This window comes from Orbicella faveolata, unplaced genomic scaffold (genome assembly GCF_042242905.1).
Source record: "Orbicella faveolata isolate gen_17 unplaced genomic scaffold, um_ofav_v1 contig_25, whole genome shotgun sequence".
Lineage (NCBI taxonomy): Eukaryota > Metazoa > Cnidaria > Anthozoa > Scleractinia > Merulinidae > Orbicella > Orbicella faveolata.
The window spans coordinates 1,844,464-1,870,000 of NW_028301553.1; the positions used below are offsets into that span (position 1 = coordinate 1,844,464).

Genomic DNA, 25,537 nt, shown 5'->3' on the forward strand with positions numbered 1-25,537 from the left:
GTTCGTTGTTGGTTTTTTTTAATTGCCCAACACGGGCTTCTAAAATTGATTTCACATTTTTTAATACTAACATTCTACTTAAAACTGAAATAGCACGCCAGCTCAACTGAAGTAAATTATAATAAACGCCATGTTCTTCGGCTTCTTTTCTTGAACATTTTGAATGCGGCGATCAACACCACAATAAGAGGCTTCAGGAGTAGCACAAGGGAGTTGTGTCGCAGGGGAATCTTTGCTCACGGTATATTTACATTTCACCTGATTAGTATACGTCTTGCGTAGAGATGGATATACGCTGCAAACATTAAAAGAGCTTGTGAAACTCTTTGGGTGTCATGTTGTAATGATATTGGCATTAGAAAAGGTCAAAATTTCTGAGCGGCAAAAGCGCTAATGAGGCCATTAATTTGTGGAATTTTGAGTTTTGAAACCCGCAGCCTGCGTAGCAGGCTTATAAAGGGGAGGAGGAAGAGAATTCCCCTCCCCCTCCCCCTCCTCCGTTTTTTTTCCCACTCCCTCCCCTTTATACGCCTGCTACGCAGGCTATGAAGCCCGCGTCACATAAAACGTGTTTAATAAATTGGGCTCAAGTTGGTATGTTTTTTAGCTGGGTCAGGGACCGAAGCGATTACGCTAATGAGGTAACTAATGTGCAAAAAGATTCCCCTTGACACCATAACATAACACAAACAGAAGTAACACCACATACACAGGCTGAGCTTTTGATTTACCAAACAGTTTTTACAAACTACAACTGCGTTTGCCAAAACCAAAAGCTTGCATTCACTGAATTGTGCAACTCTCCTCAAGAAGCTGAAGGTATCTAAAGTACAATGAAGCACAAGTTTCGTTACATCACATTCACTGCATAACAGAGCATTAACATAGCTATGTACATGAAAATTCAGGATGCACAAGGCCTGATTCTGCTATGAGATGTAATGTATATAATCAGCTAATTAAATAACAATCTGGTGTGACCAGCTGACCTTAATAAATACATGTAATCCTCACCCTAACCAACAAAATAATTTACATTGAAATACGCAAAAGTTTCAACTAATTTACATCACGATGGTTTTAGCATAAAGAGGAAACTTATATTACAAAAATAATAAAGCAACACTTACCATTCATAATCATTGCCAATCAGTAAGAATACAGTGCAGGTAAAACGAAATTAAAATAAAGGACTGTGGAAAAGGCAAACAAGTACCATTTATATGTCGCGCAACTGCAGGAACTTCGTTTTCAGAATGTCATTCCCAGAGAATTGCTGAAATCAGCAAATCTCTTATTTCTTATAATTATTTCGTGAATTATGCCGAAAAGTCTCGGAAGTAACGAGGCCCTTACATTTGCTTTGGGGCCAAGAAAGCACTAATGTCACTACAAACAGAACAAAAAGTAGTACGCTTCACTGATTTGCAGGTTTCATGACTGGATTGGATTTTTATAGCGAGGCTTTGCAGATCGTGATGATGAAAACTGCTTTACTACCACAGTACAAAACTGTGTACTTACAAGCAATTTTCTTCAACAGACCTTCAAAATTTAAGACGTGAAACATTGCTACAATTATTTGAGTTACTTCAGAATATTTTCGAAACATGCAGGCGTTTAATTGAGAGCGAAGCAACAGCATTTACACTGCAAACACTTGCCAGAAACAATGCTTATACACCAAGCAATTGATGGGTTTGAAAAGTCTAAGAAAATATTCGTCGTTATTTGCCTGGTGAGTCAAATATCATAAAATATTACACTTTTTTCCCGAGTGTATATCTTGCATTAAAATACCCATTCAATGTATAACTACATTTCTAATTTATGTTGTTCCCGGTAATTGACTGATAAAACCAATTCAGTTTCTATCTAGACTGCTTCAATAAATTCCAATTCCAAAATTCAATATTAAGTAGACATTGCCTTGAACATTTTTCTTTTTACAAGCACTTCAATCTACTACCTTAACACAAACGAATGGTTACGATATTATAAAGATTAAAAAGCTTTCACAACATAAAAAAATAACACTTTGAGACATTGACGTAAAAATTAAAAAGTAACTATATTGAATTAATAAATGGCACGTTTATGCTTCACCTTTTTGAACCTTGCATTTACAATGACTTTTGGTGTAAAGGTTCTATTCTACCTGCTTAAGTTGTACGTTCTTTGAACTATTTTATCAGACAATTAACTATACTACAAAGACATGTGACACCTCTACATCATTATTAATATATATATACATAAACTATTGTAAGATTAAATGACGTCTAAAGGGATCAGGAGATTCTTGAGTTGGTCCCCAAGGACATTTTCTGAAAACAACAACAAAAGAAGACAACATCTATTATTTATAAAAGCCGATTTGAAGCCAGAAAACTACACCATGTACTAGGTATTTATCTCCCCTCCCCCACCTCAGTTCAGTGGACTGGACATTTCGAGAGATAAACTTGGGACAACAAACAGTTACTAAATCTAACGTCAACTTGGGCACAAAAAGATGATAGAAATATGACTGGTTGAATTTCTACTTGAGTTAGGACAAACGTGGCGACGACAAGTTACAAATTTCATTGCCTTTTTGCTTGTTTATTCCGACAAGCATTTAAATAAATTATAACCTGGTAATTTGATCAATAAAACTTTCAGATGTACACTGATTCCAACTTACTTGCTGCCATGTCTTGTAAGACGATGTGTAATTTTACGGTGCTGTTTGTGCTCTTGCTCTAGGCTGATAATGTGTGAACGGATATCATTAATCGTCGCCAACTTTTGTTTCCACATTTCCGGGGTTGTTCCTTCGACTGTACAGTTTTCACATTGACTTTCGCATTCAGCTGAGGTATATAGAAATAAGGTTTTAAATAATGGTAATGTTAATATAATGGTATTGTTAATATGAAGGTACACTATTTTTAAGAAAGAATAAAAAGAAAACATTGACTTTCGCATTTAACTGAGGTATAAAGAAATTAAGTTTTAAAAATAATGGGTATCATTCATATGTACCGGTAGGTACGGTATTTTGAATAAACAATAAGGGGAAAACTTACTTTGCAGCTCGTCCAGCTTGTCCAGGTTTATTAAGAATAAGGAGTGTATTCTCTCAATCTCCCGATCACAATCTATAGCTACGTTCACGCATTTAGGTTGAGGCACTCTAAATACAACAAAAAAACACAGGGTTTGAGTAGGACACACATTACAGACAAAATCTTGGAGCCCGAAGAACAGGCTGTTTACCAGCACAAAGCACCTAACGTAGCGCACGCGCGTGAAGCGCAACGGCAAGCACATGCAGGGCGCGAGACTCGAGCGATTCTTGAGAGGTTTTTTGTCACTCTGTACTCGTGTATTCTGCCCTAGCTGTAAACAGCCTATTCTGCGGGCCAAAGTCTTGTCTTATATAAAACTGTATAACTGATTTTAAGCCTAAGGTGTGGGCAAGGACACAGCTGAGTAATCTAGCACCTTATTATCCGCTAGAGTGGAAAACAAAAGATCCGCCAGTTTTCAGAAAACCTAAAACGTTCCAAGATTGCACATTCACAATCCGATGCTAAGGAGTAAATTGATAAGACTTTGACACTCATATATGATAGAAAGTTCAATTATTAATCGTGTATCAGCAGTAGGAACGTACTCTGTTATGGGTGTGCATCCTGTGGCTTTCTCTGATCGTTCTTTACAGCTGCAAGAGAAACAAAAACACTTCATGTACTTCTTCCGCTTCCTACATGTTTCTGATTTACTATTGATTACAATGATTTCATAATGAATTTGTAAATCACAATAACTTCCTAATCGTCTTCATTTTCATAATCTGCCTGCAGACAAAAATGGTGAAGAGAAACCCTCATAATTGACACCAAGAGTAGAAGACTTTCAAATAAAGGCCTGTTTTCACGAGCGCATACGTAAATATGTAAGCACGACAGGCAGATGCAGATGTTGATAATTAGCGCCAGAGGAAACATTCCTAACGAAAGGCTCTACTGAACAGCACCTGGAAACATCTTTTGATTAAGACTCATACATCTTACCATAGCCACTTGCCACATACAAAGGCTTCAGGGTGATACTTATGAACTCGGTGTGGATTGCTGTGACACACTTTACGCAGTGCACGGGTCCTATAAAACAACACATTATTAAAATTTCCATCAACGCCTCATCATGTTGTAGCCAAAAGTAATACAAAATACAGAATATATTACCATTGTAAGGAAGTTGGAAAATATGACAATAACTTTGTTTTTATAGTTAACTGAAATGGTAATGTGTGGCTGTGCAGGTCATAACTATCAAACATTAAAATTTCTGTTCACGTTTTGACTTCCTTTCCTCGTTTAGGGTACAAATTGTCTCCCTGAGTTATCAGCGTTTTTCTTTGAATTCTCGGTCAAAAAGACAACTGTTTAATCTGATTTTGAGGGTTAAGCTATGTGCTATACATTTCGCTAAGTATATATACGTTGTTGTTTGCTTTTTTTGCTTCTTTACTTACCATTCTCTTTCTTCAACAGTGTTGCTTGCCTGTACATATAACAGTCTGTCAGGCTGAATTATCTGTACCATCTAAAGTGACAAAAAGCAATCAGACTTGTCTATTAATACATGTAAATTAAATAAAGCATCAAAATTGAGAATTCTATGGATAAAAAGCATTGCTTGATTTACTGGCAGCCATGGAGACTATAAATGCAGTAACAGATCTCTAAGCACACCTTGTTGTACCCTGCAAAGCAGAGATACCCTTATCTTTCTGGAAAGAGCAGGGAATAGGCCCTTTGCAGCTAAGCCATCACGTGACCTACTTTTCATAAAATTATGGGCTATAACTTAACGAATGCCAGAAATGGAAAAAGCATGTCGAAAATATCAAAATGGCCAAGTTTGAGGTCCCCATCATCAGAGAATGAGATTTTATGATGGTCTGAATTTTTGAAAGAACAAGAAGATTTGTATGGAAAAATGTTGCTGGAGAGCAAGACCTTGCTCTCCAGCAACATTTTCCATACGAATCCTCTAAATTTTCCGAAAATTGAAACTATGGTATAAACTTACTCGTTTTTTCCTGGGGCCTCAAACTTGGCCATTTTGGTATTTTTGATGCGCTCTTTCCATTCCTGGCATTCTTTTAGTTATAGCCCATAATACAAAAATTTTTTAGGAAAAATTTGGTCACGTGACCCCAGCTGCAAAGGGCCTATTGCAGTCTTTCAAGGTATCCTTGTTTTGTGGTGAATGTTCTTACCAGTTTTAAATGGAATGAGTCCTCTCCGAGGCTTTCTGCTCCCAAGATGTCACATACAGGAATGTGTCCAAGAGTAGCTTTGGTCTTGTCCTTGGAGTACGAAAGACCTTTGTTTGTCAAAACAAAGAACCTCTTTTTGAAATTTTTAAATCCTAACCTGCTTCGTCCTTGGGCTCGCTTTATCAACATCCTGATGAAGGAATCACAGTACAATTTAGAATTATCATTAGTCAGTAAATAATAAAGCATGCCGTGTTAATGGCTCTGGAAACTTGCTTCAAGTTATTGGGTCAATGACACAACATACAATCTTGCTTCTTGTCAAGATATAACTTGTGTTACTTTTATCCCTTGTATATTTTATCATGCTAGTTAACACAGTATTAGCAAAAATAATTGTTGTCGTCATTGTCTTTGTCATCATTGTCGTCATCATCGTCATTGTCACTGTCGTCATCATCGTCATAATCGTCGTCATCACCTTTGTCATTGACATCATCATCACATTAATTTTGCCACAATAAAGAAAGATGTACTGTATGTACAAGTACAGTTTGAGCTCTGAAATGTCAAAGTTGTTGAGCATATAAATATCATCATAATTATTATCTTTATAATTCAGCCAGCTCACAAGTTACGAAGTGAATGTGCAGCTCTATAACAGAGTGAGTGTGCAACTCACCCCTCCTTGAGAACAATGGTAGAGTCTACAGGCAGCCCTTGTGCTCTACTGGGTGATGAGATGATCTCCAAGAACTGAAAAGTTTAACAAAATAAGTTATTACAGATTAAAACTTAATTCTTCAACATGCTAAACACCAATGAGTGCCCTCCTAAAGAAATTCTCAACTGAGTATCATAAAGCCATAACTTAAGTAATCAGTTCAACCAATCACAAAGGAGGTAGAAAATCCATTAAAGCTATAAGAAATAGAAGCAAATTCATGTAGCTGATGCAAAGCACAGCGCATGTGTGGCAAGTCATATCCTCCTTTTTTAACAATAATTGCATACAGCCCATTACTGTAGCATAGTAAGTTGCATAGTTGCATCCTGAATAAGCATGTAACTTACCCTTTTGACAGCAGTTATATGTTCCTGATCAAGAATTAATGACTTCAGTGTTTCCATATAAGGTTCTTTCACCTGTCCACACTTTTTTAAGAAATAAAACACACCAGTAGTTAAGGATTTAATTTGTCTTGCTCAGTTATCCATACAATGCTCTTGATTTTAAGGGAAAAAAATGTATATCAACCTACCAGGACAGAACTCACAACATTTCCTAAACTTTGTATTGCCTTGGATATAAGTGTTAGAGTCCTTGCTGTCTGTGCATCCTAACACAACAACAAACAACAAAATACATCAACAGATTGTTTCATTGCACTTCGCATTGGACAAGAAATACGAATGCAAAGCATTCCCCATACTGTCAGCAGCAAAAACAGGTTCACACACATTCACTAGCAGACTTCCAGTATTCTTCAATCTGTGTCACATGGTATGACAAAAGTCTTACTACAGCCTAAGGAAAGAGCAATGCCATAGCTAGGCTTTTAACTCTTCCTATGTTGTACCAGCAGTTGTAACAGGCTACTCTCTTAACAAAGTGGATACATATCAAACTGCAGAGTCAGGGGATTATAAGCAGGCTTAAAAGACTGAACAGAAAAGTCAATGATTAAGTAGTAATAGTTATTAATAGCAATATCAAAATAAAATGAAATAATCAAGAGAAATTCAAATTTCTGTAATGTGAAGTCACTTACCGGGTGTTCATTTCTCATCTGAAATAATTTAGGGTTTAAAATAGCAGGGGCAAAGAATCTCAGGAACACAAAACCACTCACTGATGTGTAACAGACATCCTCATCATCTGAATTAAAACAAAAGATAGACAGTTTGTCAGTACGACAGAAAGATATGTAATACATTGCAAACATAGGCATCCCATGGTAAACAGATGGATGGAGTATGAAAACAAGCACAGAAACATCATGAGCACTCACTTTAATATTACCATAAAAATATTTAACATAGTTTACACAGCATGACATTAACACTGAACAACTGCAAACAACAATGTTGCTGTGGTAACAATGACCAAAAGAAACATTTCTTGCTTTGAACGTCTAAATTTGACTTTTAGGGAAAAAAGGGTGTTTTGCAGTGAACACTTTCCATATAGACAGCTGCATAATTTATAGTATATTATGTTATTACATGTATGGACAGAATAATAAGTCCTGACAAAGTTTGGTTACATTTTCTGATAATTCATTGTCAACTGTTGTGCCAAAGAGTTCTTTCTAACTTTGCAGACTCCCCAGAGAATTATGTGGTCTGTCCCTTTTCTCTCTGTGGCACTGTACTGACCTTTCCATTTAGTGAATAAAACAAAAAAAACTCAATTTAGACACTTCACAGCATAGCACAAGACAGAATCCTTTGGAATGGAGTGTGACTTTAACATATCATACAGACACATCTACAGAGCCAACATTTTGGCATGTCCCTCTGATGTCCATATTAGAGAGGCAGGTTCAAATGTATTTCAGTCATACATTTAAATGTTATAGAGCATCTTACTTGGAAACTTCCAGGCAGCAGCTTCCCTAATGTTGTGGAACACCTGACACATGACAGTTGGGCATGCCATGGCTGAACAAGTGATGGCTGCAAATAATCTGTTCACATACCCTCGGAGATGAACCTGTCAATAAAACATTACACAATAACACTCAGTAATGCAATATGCTGTACAGAGGAGATACCTTTTGCAAGAAGCATGTTTCATTGGGAGGATATCAATCATTAGTATCACCCAACTAGTGGACTAATTCAAATCCTGCATTTTGATTGGCTACGCTACTAGGGGACTATTAGTAATAGTCCTCGAGTAGCGAAATTGGCGCCATCGAGCGTGACGTTTTCTTTCATTTTATTCCCAAATAAATATTACTTCACCTTGCATTTGCTAACTTTATTATTTACCTTTTCTGTCTGACTAGTTGGGTGATACTAAGACAATTAGACCCTTTGCCCTCAAGGGCCACGGGTCAATAGCCCATTCGGCTTCGCCTCATGGGCTATTGACCTGTAGCCCTTGCGGGCTACGGGTCTAATTGTTAACTATCCAGGTATTGAGAACTCCCTTTTGGGGAGTTTGGGGAGTTACTGCACTACACTAATAGCTACTAGATGCTAGTCAAGGCCAGAAAGGACTCCAAAATCTACCCACAACAGCCATCATTTTACAACTCTGCTGGCATTAATTGATATCACTGTAAAAAATAAATAATATAAAATAAATATTTGTAAGTATGATTTAACAAACTGCCAGCTTACCAAATTTGCTTCTAACGATTCTCCTTCTCTCAGTTTTGCTGGGTCAATTTCACAGCGTTTGTGGTCTTCAAAAATCTGCAAAAATTAAGCTTGGTGTCATAAACCATTTCTCTATCTACAAATATGATGCTAACTTTTCCAACAGCAACCAAAGGCAGTGTTATATTCAATCGTCAAATAAAGCTTTGGGCTGTTTCGCTTCAATCTCTTGGGAAGATAGTCAGAAATAGACAGATGTCAAGTAAAATGCCTATGTTTGAGAGAAGCTCATGAGCTAATGGGTTAAAATTTCAGTGGACATATGGAGCTGACTCACCTCATCTACAAGACATTTGATGGTATCATGAAGGTAGTACATGCCAGCATGTTTCATGAATTCATCAACTGACTTGGTTGCTACTGAATTGCCTCTAAAAAGTGTATTGGAATCTCTGAAGGAAAAACATAATTTTGTGGATAAGCTTATCAATGAACATATGTCTTAGTTCACAGATTGATACACAAACTTACCATAGAAGCCAAAAACCCAGCTAAATCATCCTCTCCTCTTTAAAAATACCACACAAATTTTATAGTACCGGTAATAATGGAGAATCGATCAATCATCAATCAATCAGTCAATCAAACAATCAATAATCAGAATTTGTCTTTCATACAAATTTCTGCAACAGCTAGACCAAAAGGAAAGACAATTTGACAAAGGGGTAAATTACTCACTTTGTATTTTGGACTTCATGATCTACAACCAGCTTAATGAAGTCTACAACCTACAATTATCAACAACATAATGTATAGTATTAGACCAAAAAAATTATGTTTATTAATACCTAGCTTGAGATGCACATTAGTCAAGGTTAAACTGTGATGAACAGGTGAGAAGTAACACATAATACAAACAACTACTCATGAAGAACCACAGGAACATAACTTGTTTTATGTATTCTGCACTTGGGTCAAAGTGGCCAGTGTTTTCTCTGTTCTCTAGTGTCAAGCAGGAGTATTGTTACCATGATTCTCTGGATCTTAAATTCCCCCAGCAATTTGTAAGGCTACTGTTAAGCAGTTATGATAAAAGTAGCTATTATCTACTTCTGGATGAAGAGAGTAATTTATTGTATAGCTACCCAAAGCTGGACTGAAAAGGTTTTCAATCAAATTATCTGATGGACATTTTTGAACCCAAAGAAGGCCTTGCAGATACTTAGTGAAAGGTGTAAATTACACTTTTCTGGCTATCAACATTTAAATCATTTTGAGAAAACTAAAAGAGCAGAGCAAACCTGATTATGATGAGAGAAAACCCTAACAAGTGACCTCGCCACTGAAGCCTTGTCCTTCACAAGATCACCAAGGATATGAGCAGCAGTGGGCTGCACATCCTATTAAAAAAACAAACCAAACAATATAACATGTACATTCAAATTATTGGTCAAAAAGTTATTCCTTCAACTTGGTCTCAAAAAACAAAAAAAACTGCTAGAGATAAATGATCACAGCTATAATGGCTTGTAGTTGTTGCTGTTTTGTTTTTGCATGTTATTGCAATTGTGCATTAATTAACTTCTGTACCTGACCATCCTTGATGCCTAAAATTGTTTCCCTCAAAGGATCATAAAAACTTGAAGGGAAGACATAGTCTTGAGTGTGGCACACTCTAAGTCTCAATGAGCCTAGTTCTTGTTTGCTGGGAGGGTCATTTTTATCCTCACGAGGTCCAAGCCAATACCTGCAAGAGCAAGCAAGAAAAAACAGCAACATGATGATCAGAATCTCAACTTAGTTTGTTGTTGTTCTTGTTCTTGTAAAATTCCAACTTGTTTAAACAACAGTGCAGTATTTGACTTTCACAGCTAGTGTACAAGCCATGTTTAAAAAAAACAAATGGTCAGATTACATCACAATTTTTTAGTCCCACTGTACAAAGTCTTCTAGGAAAAAGATAAGAACAAGTAAAACTGTAAATTTACTATCAAGCATTTTAAAGGAATATTTACTGCAAGTAATTTCATCAACTACGGTTTGGTTTACAATTTTAATCACATGTTATGGGACAGATGTGTATCTCACTACTACGTAACACTCACCATCCTTCGTGCGTTGATGACAAGTCACATTTACTTAGAGGAACCCTGACCTACAGGTCGATAAGAACAATGGCACATTAAAATCTGGCGTCAAACTAAAATATGCTAACTTATCACTAGCTTGACGTATGTTGTGACTGATTTCTTAATAAAGACTTCTACTACTACTACTAAGCCATTGCAACTAAAAATCTTGACACAACCATGTCATTTAAAACCAGAGCTAATGTTTAATTTTCTTGGACTTCTCAAGTAAATAGCCTAACTTTCCATGCTCCTGTCTTTCACTTAAGACAATTTACTGTAGGTACCACTTATAAATTAAATCACCACCACTTACTTCTCCTAAGAAGATATCTTCTCCTATAAGACTTGCACTCCATGCTGCACATCTAAAATGTCAATCAAAAGAAAACTTATTTACAACTGCATGTTTCTTTTAAATTAATAATAAGTTTATGACTAAAAATACTATGGCATTATCGTGATAGTTTATGATCTGATATCAGCATACATGAATACTACTGTAATTATATTATAACACACCTCAAGACCAAACTTTCAACATCATCATCAGGTATCTGCAAAACAGAAATTTTAACAATGATAATGGAGTCTGGCTGAGGAACCCTTTGATTTGGATAATGCAATTAAAGAGTAATTTTTTGGGATATTTTTATTTTCATTTTGTTTTAGTTTTCTATATTTTGGGGAAGTTTTTTATAAATAAAAATATATTCCACTTGCACTCATTTGATACGAGATGATTGTAGCAACTTGGTGAAACGTGCCTCTTTGGCTCATATCCAAAGCATGCCTGTTGAATAAATTGTTAATTACTATTGTTATACATCCTTTAACGCTTGCTTTACAAGAGGCACAGTCTCTACATACAGGTATTTTCTGCTGTTGGCGGTAATTGCATACCTCAAAGAGAAATGATTCTTCAAACTGAGGATTTAAAGTTCTCTTCTTGACTTTGGTCTTTTTAGGCTCTGACCTGCAGAAGCAATTAAAAAAGCAGGTACGTTATGTGACATCTTGCAAATTATAATACAGTTGGATCCTGCTAATTTGTACTCAGTTATTTCAAATTCCTCATTATTTTGAACTCGAAACCCTGGGATTTGCCCTTCACAGGTCTTCTGATAGGGTGCAATAATAACACAGAAATGACGCAAAATTTTCGGGGCAGATTATGCCACAAGAACGGGTTATTATGTGATAAAATATGCAAATTATGCAATATTTTCCAAGCTATTTTAAGCTTGTTGTACTAGGTTTAAGAACAAGAAAACCATTTTTGGGCTGCTCCAAAGACAAATTGAACATCAAGGAACAATAATTAAACATCTATGGGCATATGGAATAAGAAAAGACTTGAGGTGCTTGCCACCACAGAATTCCCAAGATGATCTATTACAACGACGAACAAACCCTCTTGAACAGCCTATCATCCAAGTGAAAGAGGTATCTTTTTCAATCTTTTAAAATTAAATTTGGCAGGAAGTGCCACTCAGTCTTTTCAGTCTAAGAAACAGCAGGCATTTTCACTTATCCGCAAGCGGCGTTTGTTTCATTCCACAAATTCCACTGAAATAAACATTGCTTGGACCACATAAATAAATAAATAAATAAATAAATAAATATACATTTACATAGCGCCATTTTCCATTAATTGTCCACGGCGCTTTACAATACTTTAAAATTAAAATCCTAAGTTTAAAATCCTAAAATTAAAATCCTAATCCTTTAAAAACCAAAAATCCTAAATCCTAAAAGTTAAAATCCTAAGAATTAAATACGCTATATAATACAATTAGACTAAAAATAAAAAGTAAAAAACTACAAATCAAATGAACGCTTAAAAAGATAAGTCTTAAGATTAGCCTTAAAAACTGCCTCTGATGATGAAAGTCTGATCTGGAGGGGTAGTTTGTTCCAGAGCCTTGGTGCCACCACGGAAAAAGCCCTTTCACCACACATTTTAAGATTTGCTCTAAGCTCATCAAGCAACCTGTTGTTTGAAGATCTTAGTGTGCAACCAGAAATGTTAAATCGCAGTAGGTCTCTAATGTAATCAGGGGCCAGCCCATTCAGAGCTTTGTAAGTTAACAACAATATTTTGAAAATAATCCTAAAATGAACTGGCAACCAATGTAAGCTGCTTAGTATTGGTGTGATGTGTTCCTGCCTTCTAGTCAAGGTAACATGCTGCTGATATGCCAAAAATTCTGATTGACCAAACCAAAGAAAGGGATTGTTTGCGTTACACCAATAGACTATTCTTTGAGAATATTCACTTTGATTGTTTACAAAATCAAAGATTGTAGAAGGTTTTCGAGGCTTTTTCAAAGGAAAATCAACTTGAAATGACGTGTAGATATGGGATTTTTCCTGATAAAGTGTCAACTAAACATTTATTTTGTTAAATTTGTGCTATTTTTTCATGAATTGTGCCATTTTTCATGAATTGTGCCATCGGATATGCGATTTGAGGTCAATTGTGAGAAATTGCACCATCGCATAATATCAGAAGGCCTGCCTTCAGTCAATTTGCTATCACCTTTTTTGAACTCCCACTATTTCGAACTTTTTTTTTTTTTTTCGTTTCCCAAGTGTTCGAAATAGCAGGATTCAACTGTACTATTAACTACACATTGAAAGGACTACAGTAATCACGTATGATCGGACGTGTTGGAGAGTTGCTATCATTAGCCTAAGTACCTTGAGAGCGGCCCATGTACAGTGATACTGACATAAGGATCAGAAAATGTTCCATTTCCATTGCATCCATACAAATCAGCGCATTCTAAAATCCTAAAAGAAAACAAACAAAACATATTCACACAAAGCACATTCACCAACAATTTGGAATCACACTTTTCATTATTTTGTGGTTTCTTTTTCATTTTCTACTTCTTCTCTTTTTTTAGTAAGTGGGAAGGGGGTGTTACACGTTCTACTGGAGGGGTTTTTCCATTCAAGATATCATTAAGGAGAGGTGTGTTTTTAATAAAAATGAATAAACTGTCTTATCAAATTTCCAAAGCTCTACAATTTACAATGTTTCAGTCCTATGAAGCCGTTTAAATCAGACAAGCAAACCATAAAGTTTGCATGCATTATCCATGCAATTTACGGGCTGCAACAAAAACAAATTTTCGGGAGCTTGCCATTTAGGCAAGATCTAAATATGATGTACTAGCCTGAAAATCATTCTCTGTAGCTCCCAAAACACTTCCCCATAAATGCAGTACCAAGAAACATCACTTGCCCAGAGGGCAATTGACAGACAGAAGTCACAATCTGACTAGACAGTCCACTAGCCCTGGGCTAGGACTTTCTTTGCACACTGCTTTAAAATAATGCTACACGTAATTTCAAATACATTTAAAACATACCTTATACTGATTTTGGGTGTACTAGAGTATTCATCATCATCTGTATCAGGTATAAATTCATAATGTTTGATTTCTAAATGTATTCTTCCTTGAACTTCAGTATCAGGTTCAACCTGAACCAGAGGAAACCACGAGTCTGATGGGTAATTATGGACACTGCCTTTCTTTATTGCAACCTAAAAGAGCAAAACAAATTAATTTAATTTACACAACAATCTGGAAAATAACATGTAGCATTCTAGCATTGCAAATTCTCAAAATGATTTTCCCACAACTGTATTGTTTTGATCTCATATTAATAAGACCAGTGAAATGATAATTTTGCACCTTCTCCCTCCCACACAGGGCCTGATTTTCTTATTAAACAACAATATTTCAGACGAAGTGTGTGTCTTACTTAATTGATATGAAATAATTAGCTTAAACATCAGAATGCAATTAAAAATTTTAACAACTGACAACAACTCAAGAAATGTAACAAAAGGGACTCCATTTGCTTGTTCAACACATTATAGTTTATGCTCAGATGAGAACGTAGACAACATAATTCACTTGTCTTATTATTAGTCTACTGTACCAATATCAGCCTGAAAAACATGTAGCAAGGTCTGTTTTATCCCCCCAGGCTATGAGCTAGTACATGTACCATTGGTTTGTGCCAGATTGGACAAGAATGCACTTACTTACGCAAACAAAGCACAGAATAATACAACTTAAATAAGCACACAAACAGCTTTAATTGAGAAAGGACAAATGAATACCATTTGGGAAAAGAAAATGAGATAAATAAATACACTTACCTTTCCTAACACTGTATCCTTTCCTATAAGGTCAGTGTCAAACAGATAGAAACACAATGTCCTAAAGTCTCTGGGAACTTCAAAATGTACATCTTCACCGAAGAATGGGCTGTCAACAGAAAAAAAAAACACACAACCAACAAGCAGTTCATCTACATGTATTAAAGAATCTTTTTATCACTCTTTGCTTTCTTAATTAAAGAGCTACTAACAGTATAATTCCGGTTTTTTGCAACCTCAATTCTTTCTTACCTTTTGATTATTTGAATCAATTTTTTGATCCCTCAGCAAAAAGGTTATGAGAAACCAGTATCCTTGATTTTTGAACCTTCCAATTTTCTGAGATGGTTCAAAAATCAGGATATATTTTCACTGTATGTCACACATGACACTGAACAGAATTACTTTCAAATTGAAGGAAACCTTAAACTTACAAATTATTTTCTAAAGCAGAAAAACTCCAAAGAAGTCATAACAAACTGAAAATACAAGGACAGTTATGATGTGATTGATATTACAAGGGAATTGAAAAAAATTGCCAATTTTTTTTTTTTTTTTTTTTTTGAAATTCTAACAAGAGTCACACTACCTTCCCATCACTCACAGGTCCTCAGAGGAGATAGCATTTACAATTTGTCAAGTTTCACAAAATTTGACAGGTAAAGATCTGTATTAATTAACATAATAATCAATGATGGTTTCTTTCAAGAACGTGAAGGGTAAATTATTCATATTAGTTCAGAAAAAAATTGAGGCATGTTTCTTTTATATATTACCACACATTAGTTTGAGAAATTGAACATATTGAAAAATCAATAAAGCTTCTTCTAGACTCTTGGAAATATAAGAATTTAACTCAGTTAAAAAACTCAAAATATGTAGAAGTAGCAGGAACGTAGTTATCTTGAAAACTGAGTTTGCATGATTAATTAAATAATTGAAAATGCTTAAACCAATTAGTTTGAAATATCAAAATTAACATGCCCTCAAACCTTAGAATTTAAAGAACACTTCCACCACAATTTAGAAAAAAAACAATACTCCACTCAGATTTCAAGAGTAAGATAAATTACGTTAGCGAAGAGTAAGTATTTACGATCGATTTAAATACACTAACAAAACATTCTCTTGCGTGAGTTAAGCTAACAGGAACAATTAAGTTTTCAAGTTCCTGATTTAAATAGACGCCGGAAAATTAAGCACGGTAGAAGCAGCATCGTAACTGCATTTTGCATCAATCAAATCTTAGCAGATCTGTTTTCTCTTAGACTCGGCCTCGTGTGTCATGTATCACACGCTTTGAAAGTAGCTGCTAATGTAACCTTAATCAAATATCTGTCTGCCGCGTAAACGAGATTTCTGTGCAATTTCGTATGCAAACCACGTAAAACCACTTAACCGTTTTTTTCAGTACAAGATAAAAATCTAAAACATGGGCTCCAAGGCTCAAATATTACGACAACAAAGTAAATGAAAATTTTACGGTCAAACAAGGGTAAAACACACACAACCGCGTGCTGACGTTACGTTGGACTAGAAAAAAACTACAACCTCAGCCCGACAAGACGAAACATAACTTAGCCAGTGTTGCAAGTTCTATCAAATAAGCCTCAGAATTAAAATATGATATCTTCTGATATGCCATGAGTCTGTGAAATTATTAAAATATAAGGCCGCTTAGGAAATACAAAATTTATTACAGGAACTCACCACAAACTTTTCTCCACTGTCGAGGTCCTAAATACTTGTTCTTGATCGAGTGTCACAACACAATAGCAGTTTCGTAAATATCTCGGTTCTTTTCTTGGTTGCAGGTTTTTCGCTTCGCCTAGAAAATCACACGGTTAACGTGAAGCAATTCGTGAATGGATTCGATGCTGTTGTGGGCTTACCTATCCTTATTTTGAGTGTTTCTTCAATCCGTACATCACACAAGTTCACACCAGCCGCCATGTCGAAGCCATCCTTGTCACATGACCCCAAAATGTAAATTTTGATTGGATAACCGCTTCCGGTAACATCTTGATTTAATTTCCGGTTTAGTCTTCTTTTCCCGCGCTTTCTGATTCCTGATTGATATTTTATCCCCTTCATTTTGAAAAACAAGCCCTTTCTTCACTGGCAAAGCCTTGTATTTCATACAACCCTCTGAATTGTCCCGAGGCAATCTATGTAATACATCTTTTGCGGCTAGAAAGGATATTAAATAAAGATGAAAAAGATAAGGGAATTTACGATACTGGCGCTGTCATTTTATTTATAACAATACTGAAAATTACATTATGCATGGTGAATTTATGTTGCAAAATATTAAACTGAGCGCTTTTCAGAGCAATGAAATATGGTGCGCAGCATAGATTCGTAAGAACAGTTCTCAAATCTTTTATCTGATGGGGCCGATTGAATGAGCTCTGGACCAAAATTATCCTAATTTTTTTTAATAACTTAATTTTCGCCGTGCCGTTGTTAGGATATTTTTGAACATGGAGTCTCTCCAATTCTAGTACTTTTCAGTAAACTCACTGAGGGCTGCTGTTACACAAAGAGCCTTGGTTACATTGTATATGTAAACATAGTTTATTAACTATCTTCCAACCACGCTACCAACTACAACTGTTCATAAATAAAACACCTGCCTCTTAGTCATGAGGATGAGATCGGCGAGCCAAAGATCAAAGGATGTGACGCAGAAAATACTGAACTAAATATGCGTTACGGCGGTAATTTTGTGTTATATTTATCAGGTATTGTCCCCAAAGTGTTTGCCATGGGCTCAGTTGTGGGAGACTTTACGGTAATTTGTAAGCTTAGATTCTTATTTATCATTGGTTGATCTTGATAAGACCAGCACTTTTTAAAGTGCTGATACATTAGTTTTCTAGGATACTGATAAAGCGGAAGTTATTGTTATTATTATTATTACTATTTTACTCCTTGACCCAGGTGTAGATGGAGTTAGGGATTTTCCACTAAGGCTCCACGTTCCCTCCCTGTTTCCTCGTTTAACCTTTCCCGACAACTCGGTCGTTTAACGTCTTTTTTACAACGGGCTTCAGAGTGTTATTTGTGATTCGACAATAGCAATCTGAAAGCCTTCAGATATTCTGCGAATTGCCGAAGATGAGCCCTTCATTTACAAACTGTCCTCAATAATAAACAGCCCAACTATTGCAACAGCCAAAGCACTTGTAAATGTGTTCTGAACTTGGTGCCCGACCCTGTTCTGTCCTATTCTATCTTGCTTTTCTACACTCTTCTTTGACTTTACTCCACTTCAATTTCTCTACTCTACTCTACTCTACTCTACTCGACTCGACTCGACTCTACTCTATTCTACTCTATTGTACGTATACTCTACTCTACGTATACTCTACTCTACGTATACTCTACTCTACGTATACTCTACTCTACTCTACTCTACTCTACCGTACTCTTTACCACTCCACTTAACTCTATCGTAGTCTGCTCTTTTTACACTGTTCTACACTACTTTACTATGTACTGCCCTGTTCTAATCTGTTCTTCTCTAATGTATTCCATTGCAGTCTATTCACTCATTAATAAAATCGCAGCCATAAAGTTCGATTCGTAAAGCAGAACGACCGTATTTAGTAAGAGGAACAACTCGTATGAATGATGCCTTGATAGATGGCGAGATGGCGTGTTTCACAACCGAATTGACGTCTGAGTTACCAAGGAAAACCTGCAATTGAGAGGAAATGATCACGTGATGATCAGTCTTCATAATAAGTGTCTAATAATTTCTTAAGCTAATTACTTATTAATTGCTTTGGTTTTCAGACCAAAGCAAAGTCAATGTGACCTGCTCAGAGTAGGTTTTGAAAGCGGCAGAGTATTTGCTGCATGTGTCATGTAAAATTGGTCGGGCGAAGGCTAGTCACTTTACAGCATTAGACATCACGTGGTAAGTTTCAGGCTCGATTACCAGCCGCTGTGAAGGAATGAAGCTTGCGCTCACAAGGCAGCAATGGAAATCGAGCCTAGGTAAAGTTTGGAAACAAGAAATCTTTTAATCATGTCCATTCTGTTCCTATTTTTTAATGTTTCAACAGTACCCTTCCCTATTAAAATCCTGTGCATTTCTTCAATGTTACTGAGTATTGATATTGACAATTTGACGACTTTCTTAATTCTCAGCACCTGTCTGGATACTGCGTATTGATAATTTATAGGGAAATTGGAGGCTGATCACTCTTGCTAGCCGCTATTTTGTCAGTATTTACTCGTATTCACCTTACGTACCTCTTCAAACCCTTCTTTTTCATAATCCCGCCATATTTTTCCCGTCATGCTATATTTCAGGGTGTAGCTTGTAGTCCACCAGTCATGTGACGGGTTTCCCTGAGTAGCAATACCGCTGATAATTTTGATTTCAGGCGCAAAGCTGACTTGTAACCATGGACTAAAATCCAAAATAGCACTGACCCAGGAAAGTGACTGGTGCCTCAGACGGGCATCCTTGGCTTTAAAAGACTGGAGAGTTATTATCCACATTCCATCTGATGAGGCTGTTAATTGATGATTTAGGATCCGACCATCTTGCATTCCTAGGGGAGGAGAACTGCAAACTAGTAGGAAAGCAAAATTGCATGATCAAGTCAGAATTCTATATCTATGGAATATAATTGATCTAGATAAGAGCGAGGAAAATATTCATGTTTAAACAATACTTTGTTTTCAGGATAACACATTCCCGCAACACTTCGCATTAGTTTTACACAGTCAAATTGCTCGATATTACAGTGATGCCAACGCCAATTTTTGAATGGTATGTTCTGAACACATCGTATTTACATGAGAAAGCGCCTATCCCGATTAGGATGTCTGGGATGAAAAGAAAATACTTACCGGCACCGCCCTTGGATAAACACACACCATCTCTACTTCAACAACAACGTGGCAGCGCTTATTCAGTTGAGCTCGGGTGAATTGAATTGTCTCCGATCGGGAAAACACCTAACCTAAACTTATCGTTTTGAACTGCTAGTTGGTTATTATTGCAGTCCCAACTGGATGATGAAGAGTTCATATGATCATATAAACTTTATTTTTATCAGTAGACTTTTCTGAGCGCTCTCAACCAAACAACCACCACATCAGGGAGACGCCGTCATCTAATACATCTTCACAGATTTCTATGTTTATTACGCCATTTGAAAGCTAAGTGACAGCGCTTTTTTTAAATTACTTTCGACACAATTTCATAATGAGATGACTCAACTCGCCAATATTTAATAGTGAAATCTAGTATTGATTTTGACAGTTGAAGAAAAAATTTCATAGCCATAATTGGTAAATTTGACATAATCTGTTTGCTTGTAGCATCAAAGACAACAAAAATTAAAGAAAGTTACTTTCAGGAACTACGTCCGGTTGACCGTGAATCGGCTTATTTCCAATATTTATGATTTTACCTTCACACTTATCTCCTGTGTAGTCATGCTGACATTCACATTTATATCCTGGGGCTCTCGCGACATTTATGCACTTCTCCTTGTTTTTACACGGCCGGTCACCCGAGCATGATCCCGAGGGACGGGACGGGTGGTCAAAATAAATAGCACCGGAGGAAGAGACAAATTCTAGAGGATGTAGAGATCGAGTCACGTTGTTCAGCTCGCACGTTTTGGCGGGAAACTTGTAATTGAAGCTATAGCAGTTTGTGTCCTGGTCACACAAGATGATACAAGTCATAAGAGATTTCCCGGATGTTGTCTTATAAGAGTGACCAATCAGAGAGTAGTCTTTAATGGAGGAAACAGTGGTGCAATCTTCATAACCAGCGGTGATTGAAACAAATATGGAGAGTAAGGCGAGTGTTTGGTTTTGTAGCATGGTGTAATTCTGATAAAAGAATGGAAAAGCAATGTTCAGCGTTCTTAAGTACAACACCAGCATTTTTTAAAATCGTTTCAGGTGATCATAGAACACGAACAATATTAGGGTTATTCTAAGCTCTATTCGAAGTCAAACAATTGAGTATCATGTAAGCGAGGGGATTAAAATGCACATGACGTTTCTTCATAGAAGAAAAAACCTCCTAAAGATTTTTCTTAATACTGTAACTCACATGTACAGACGGAGGTTTCACTTCGTTTCTTCTAGTTTACACTCTTCATAGAAACCAGTTACGTACGTTTATACCAGATTTTAGGATTGCATCTCACAATGTTAAACATTACATGTAATACTTGTGTGGTTGATTTGATTAGTTCTTCCATTGTTTAAGGCGCTAAAATACTGAGTCTGTTGCTGAAAATAAAAATAAATCAACTGACCTGAATTTATATTTTATGTCGCATGGTTGATCGATGAATTATGAACGAAAAGCCGCTATCAATTCACTTGCGGTAGGCGAGCTCAAACCAAACGATGTGAGATTACACAAAAGTCTAAAAAGCGAGCAATTCGTTGATTTTGAAAACACAAACCGATTGCCCGAGAAAATATGATCCGTTTACTTAGCTGTCCAGCTGTGGTCGTTAAATTAAGGCAGGAAATCTATCAGAGATAAAAGCAGCCAAGCTTAAGTTGATTCTCATTATCAAGCTGTTCTGTTTTGTGTTTGCTTTAATTTACAAACAGAAAAGAACACAATAGGACCAATAGGGGGATTCTTTTACCATGTTGACAGAAATGGCTAACGTGTAATTAAGTTTCTTTTAGTTCATGAATCTCCCTCTATGATCACGTTTCTGTCTAAGCCGTATATCGGCCTGGTTAGAAGCCGTGACTCCAAATTTACAAAGCCGTTACTCTCAGATTTACTTGAAACATATTCTACAAGTGCTGTTCTGTTCAAGAACTTTATTACGAGTAAGGGATTTAGATATGTAAACTACTAGGGTGCGAATTATTGTTTTGAGTTCATGTTCTAATTAACCTTGTTTCACTAAGGTTATACTAAGTTTGTCGTGACGGGACGTTAAATCCCAGTAGGTCAGCAAGAGTTTTCACTGTCGTTTTACTTTTCCTACCGAGTGTCTTTGTGTTAAGCGTGGAGTAAATGTTTGCTACCTACTATGTGCAGAATTTTTTTTGGATCGTGATAAAAAACATATACACAGAAAAAAAACGGTATATGATCACTGGAGGAAAGCAATGTCCGCTTTTTGTTTGAAAGCCCAAAAACGTCTACGTACTAGAATAAATTAAGTTGTCGTGCTCTAGGGATAGTTCGTCTGAAAAAAAAAAAAAGCTCGAATACAAGCACTGTAATCAGAGCATAGAACAATTAAAGCACCAGAACAAAATAACCACGCAATTTTATATTGCACCACTAAAATGTCCACATCATCCAGTCGATTGAAGAATTTAATAAAGCAATGATTCCATTCGCCCTTGTTGGATATGAGGTGTTTATAATAGGGAGTTTAAGAAGCTCCGACGGCGACGCCAAGGACAACGTCGATTAAAAAATGAATTTATGTTTTACCTACGAATCTCGCGATATTCAAAAGTCGTATACTTTGTTTATCACTGTCAAAACTATCACGAAACTGAATCTGGGACACAGCGATAAATTTGAAACAGACATTTAAAAACTTAGCCGTTGTGGTTCACGTTCTCCAGACAACGCAGAATTTGGTCATTTCACGTTGTTTTGCGGAGGATGGCAAAGAAATGTTCCAAAAGTTACAACGCACGTGCACAGCCATTGTTCTGCTCATTAAACCTTCTGTTTAGCGACGTTGCCGTTGCCGTTGCCGTCGTGATTTTCTTAAGCTCTCTAATGGACTCTGCGCAACGCGCCATTTTTGTTATTTATCACCTCGTATACAACAGAGGCTCATTGAATAATTGTTTTAAATATACACAGTGTATACGACGTATATTAATATTTACATTTAACTTAACTTACTATAATTTAAAGCTGACTTAATGCAAAATATAACGGTTCCTTTACTACGTGAAAATCGACGGAAAAAATATTCCCCATGTGTTTGTGAGTTATATGAAGTCCTTAATCTCACAAAGTTTCCCTTCTGATGTCTATATCACCCTTTCAAAAGAGTAGCAGTTTCTCTTTTATGATCGTGTTCTAAATACTCAAGAACTCTGTGGCTGTCTTTGTATAAGTATATTAAGGAGAAAGAACATTTTTGGTGACTTTTCGGACTGAAATTCGGCACCATCCATGCTATCAGTCTTTGAGCATGTGTCTTTAGATCATTAGTTAGGTTTAGAGTGAATTCCTTTGGAGAATGTGTCGTTTCTGAAGCAATAAATACTTGTACAGAGTGACAGTTAAAACAGAACAATTTCAACAACTTTGATACGGTTCAACGTAAGCGGCATGGTTTAGTCAGTCAGAGGTTCTCGGCTCTCCAGGGACAAGTTGCATGACGGAGGTTTACAACTGAGCTCTTTGACCATTATATATACATTCCTAGACCAGAGATCTGGACCAGCGTTTCTCACAACACGTCACTAACATTTTCCGTTATGATATCGCTGGGGACAACACGTGACGATCGTCTTGTGTGTAAACCCTCCGCTATACACAAGTTCCAAACCTGAAAAATAAATATAACAAAAGATTATGATCAACTCACATGTACATCTGGCCTCATACTTCTTTTCAAAGTGCTTATTGGCCAGGTTTTGCATATTCAGTTTTGGAGATTGGGGTGGGGTGGGGGTGGGGGGGACGCACTCCCTGACAACCCAAATAACGGCTCCGGCTGCGATTGTAGCAGAATAAACTAAAGTGGAAGCAAACGTAACACAGGCATGCAGTTCAGAGTTCTGTTCTCTGTAAATACCTTTTACATAGTCTTTGAGATAAATACCTTTTAGATAGTTCTTTTAGGTAGTTTTTTTTAGTTTTTAGACACGCGTACATCAGCGTTGCTGTTATATTTTTATCGTGTAGAAATAAATGCTTTACCTTACCTTACCATATTTAAACACAGCAGGACCGAACCTATAGAACATATTACGATTCAGTAATCATCAGTGTCTTGACAAAGTTAATAGAGGGAAATGGTTAGGAAACCTGGCAAAATTCTTTGTTGTAGGTTTTTGTTGGCTATTTTGGGAGCTGACCCTGCACAAAACCTAACAAAATACAGAAGGCGGTTATGTGTGCTCATACAACTAACCAATAGAAGCATTACGATTATACATAGTCTATAAGTAAAACAAAAGATATGCTGGGTCAAGGACCTTCCAAAATAGATCTTAGTCTGTTTGTTTGCTCCGTTGATGTTTACTGGTCTTCATAACCATTCCCTCTATTAACTATGATACGTATTAAGACTAAGTTCAAGCCTTTTCTAATAGACCTTTTTAGACCTCTCACCCATCTCAAAATTATTCGATCATATACACGCGATTATTTGAAATTTTGAAAGAATGGATTCTCAAGAGTATCATCACGTGGTCTGAAATGGGGCAACAAACCGCCCAATCTAAAAAGAGCTAACGTTAATTAGAAATCTGAACAGTACTGATATTAATTTAAATTCTAATTGCATATCAAGTAATGCAGTAATTCAATTAGGTTTACCACTATAGCTCGTTAGTTTGTAGCTCAGTTTTATTATTTTTATTTGTATTTTATTGTGAATGAATATTTTATTTTGTCCTCGTATTTTTAATAAGTGTTATTAAATGCCATGGGCAATTAGTGGAGTATGGCCTTCTATAAATGAATTTTATTTTTCTTTTTAAATTCATGTAAATGATGTTGGGAAAATAGGTTTTATCGTGAGAAAGATACTGATAAGTCATACAGCGACGAAAGTTGTTTTCTAGGAAAACACTTTCGTAGTTCTCCTGACACTGAAGCAACAGCTGTAGACTCAAAACAGTCTGCATTTTAGCGCGACATTCCCTCCCAGTAATTCACATGTCGCACCATCAATTTCTCAAGGGAGAAGCAGGATTGATTTGTGACTTAAAACATTTAACAAGTATATACCTGTAAGCATACTTACAATTATTGCAAAAAGAACCAAAAGAATTGCTCCAAGGACACCTGCAATAGTTGCAACCACCTTTACGCTGGGGAGTCCTTTTATTATCACCACAGTCGTCGGTATTGCCGGTGTAGCTGGGTTGTTAAATTGAGTGACAGATGTGCTTGCTGTTTGTGACATAGTTATCCAGGAGGACTTGATCCAAGTCTTTGTATATCTTGAATGTGCATTTTGTGCATTTTTCGAAGAGGAAGTAAGAGATAAAGATGAAACAATGGGGTTTGTTCGCACGGACGTCGTTTTAGTCTCATTGGTGGACAGGGAGTTTGTTGTTAAGTTGTTTAGGATGGTTAATGAAGGAACAACCAAGGAGCTGGGTGAAACCGTAATGGTAGCAGCTTGACTACCGCTACTTAGAAGGGCCAAGACAACTGAAAATGAGAATAAAAAATACATGAGATCAAAATTATAAAGTAACTACTCATGTATTTTTCTCCTAATATAGCTATAAGAAACGAACAGATTGTAAAAAAAAAAAAAGGTTTAAAGCCCCCAAAAGGCAAACTATGTCACACTTACAAACCCGTTACGACAGTTGGGCATACAGGAGAATGTCATGTTTTGTGTTTCTAACTCGTTACGCGATCCGCCATTAGGAACAGGTAATTATTTTGTCCTA

The 25,537-nt window shown here is 36.4% G+C and overlaps 3 protein-coding genes across 3 annotated transcripts in view; all 3 read right to left on the reverse strand.

Annotated features, from left to right (window-relative positions):
- Position 1: 1 nt before the first annotated feature.
- On the reverse strand, positions 2 to 17,023 carry LOC110040591 (ras GTPase-activating protein 3-like). Its single transcript, XM_020745844.2, has 26 exons — positions 16,807 to 17,023; positions 16,625 to 16,742; positions 14,915 to 15,023; positions 14,115 to 14,290; positions 13,438 to 13,530; positions 11,638 to 11,710; positions 11,257 to 11,291; positions 11,051 to 11,102; positions 10,711 to 10,760; positions 10,196 to 10,352; positions 9,907 to 10,005; positions 9,344 to 9,393; positions 8,943 to 9,057; positions 8,627 to 8,701; positions 7,868 to 7,991; positions 7,048 to 7,154; positions 6,538 to 6,615; positions 6,350 to 6,430; positions 5,958 to 6,031; positions 5,276 to 5,465; positions 4,526 to 4,596; positions 4,062 to 4,151; positions 3,662 to 3,709; positions 3,072 to 3,178; positions 2,687 to 2,855; positions 2 to 2,327 (listed from the first exon to the last, which is right to left on the reverse strand). Exons 1-26 carry the CDS (start codon positions 17,006 to 17,008, stop codon positions 2,261 to 2,263), a joined length of 2,610 nt encoding a protein of 869 aa, XP_020601503.2. The 5' UTR covers positions 17,009 to 17,023; the 3' UTR covers positions 2 to 2,260.
- A 138-nt stretch (positions 17,024 to 17,161) lies between these two features.
- Positions 17,162 to 20,776, reverse strand: LOC110040052 (lactadherin-like). The gene is made up of 3 exons (XM_089293112.1): positions 20,350 to 20,776; positions 19,178 to 19,503; positions 17,162 to 18,617 (listed from the first exon to the last, which is right to left on the reverse strand). Exons 1-3 carry the CDS (start codon positions 20,768 to 20,770, stop codon positions 18,465 to 18,467), a joined length of 900 nt encoding a protein of 299 aa, XP_089149238.1. The 5' UTR covers positions 20,771 to 20,776; the 3' UTR covers positions 17,162 to 18,464.
- A 951-nt stretch (positions 20,777 to 21,727) lies between these two features.
- The window catches only part of LOC149108537 (uncharacterized), a 5,508-nt gene continuing 1,698 nt past the window's right edge, over positions 21,728 to 25,537 (reverse strand). The window contains exons 2-3 of the mRNA XM_089293114.1: positions 24,877 to 25,289; positions 21,728 to 23,451 (exon numbers count right to left, since the gene is read on the reverse strand). Of these exons, the coding sequence (XP_089149240.1) occupies positions 23,353 to 23,451; positions 24,877 to 25,289 (512 nt within the window). The 3' untranslated portion in view covers positions 21,728 to 23,352. The remainder of the gene's footprint in view (positions 23,452 to 24,876; positions 25,290 to 25,537) is intronic.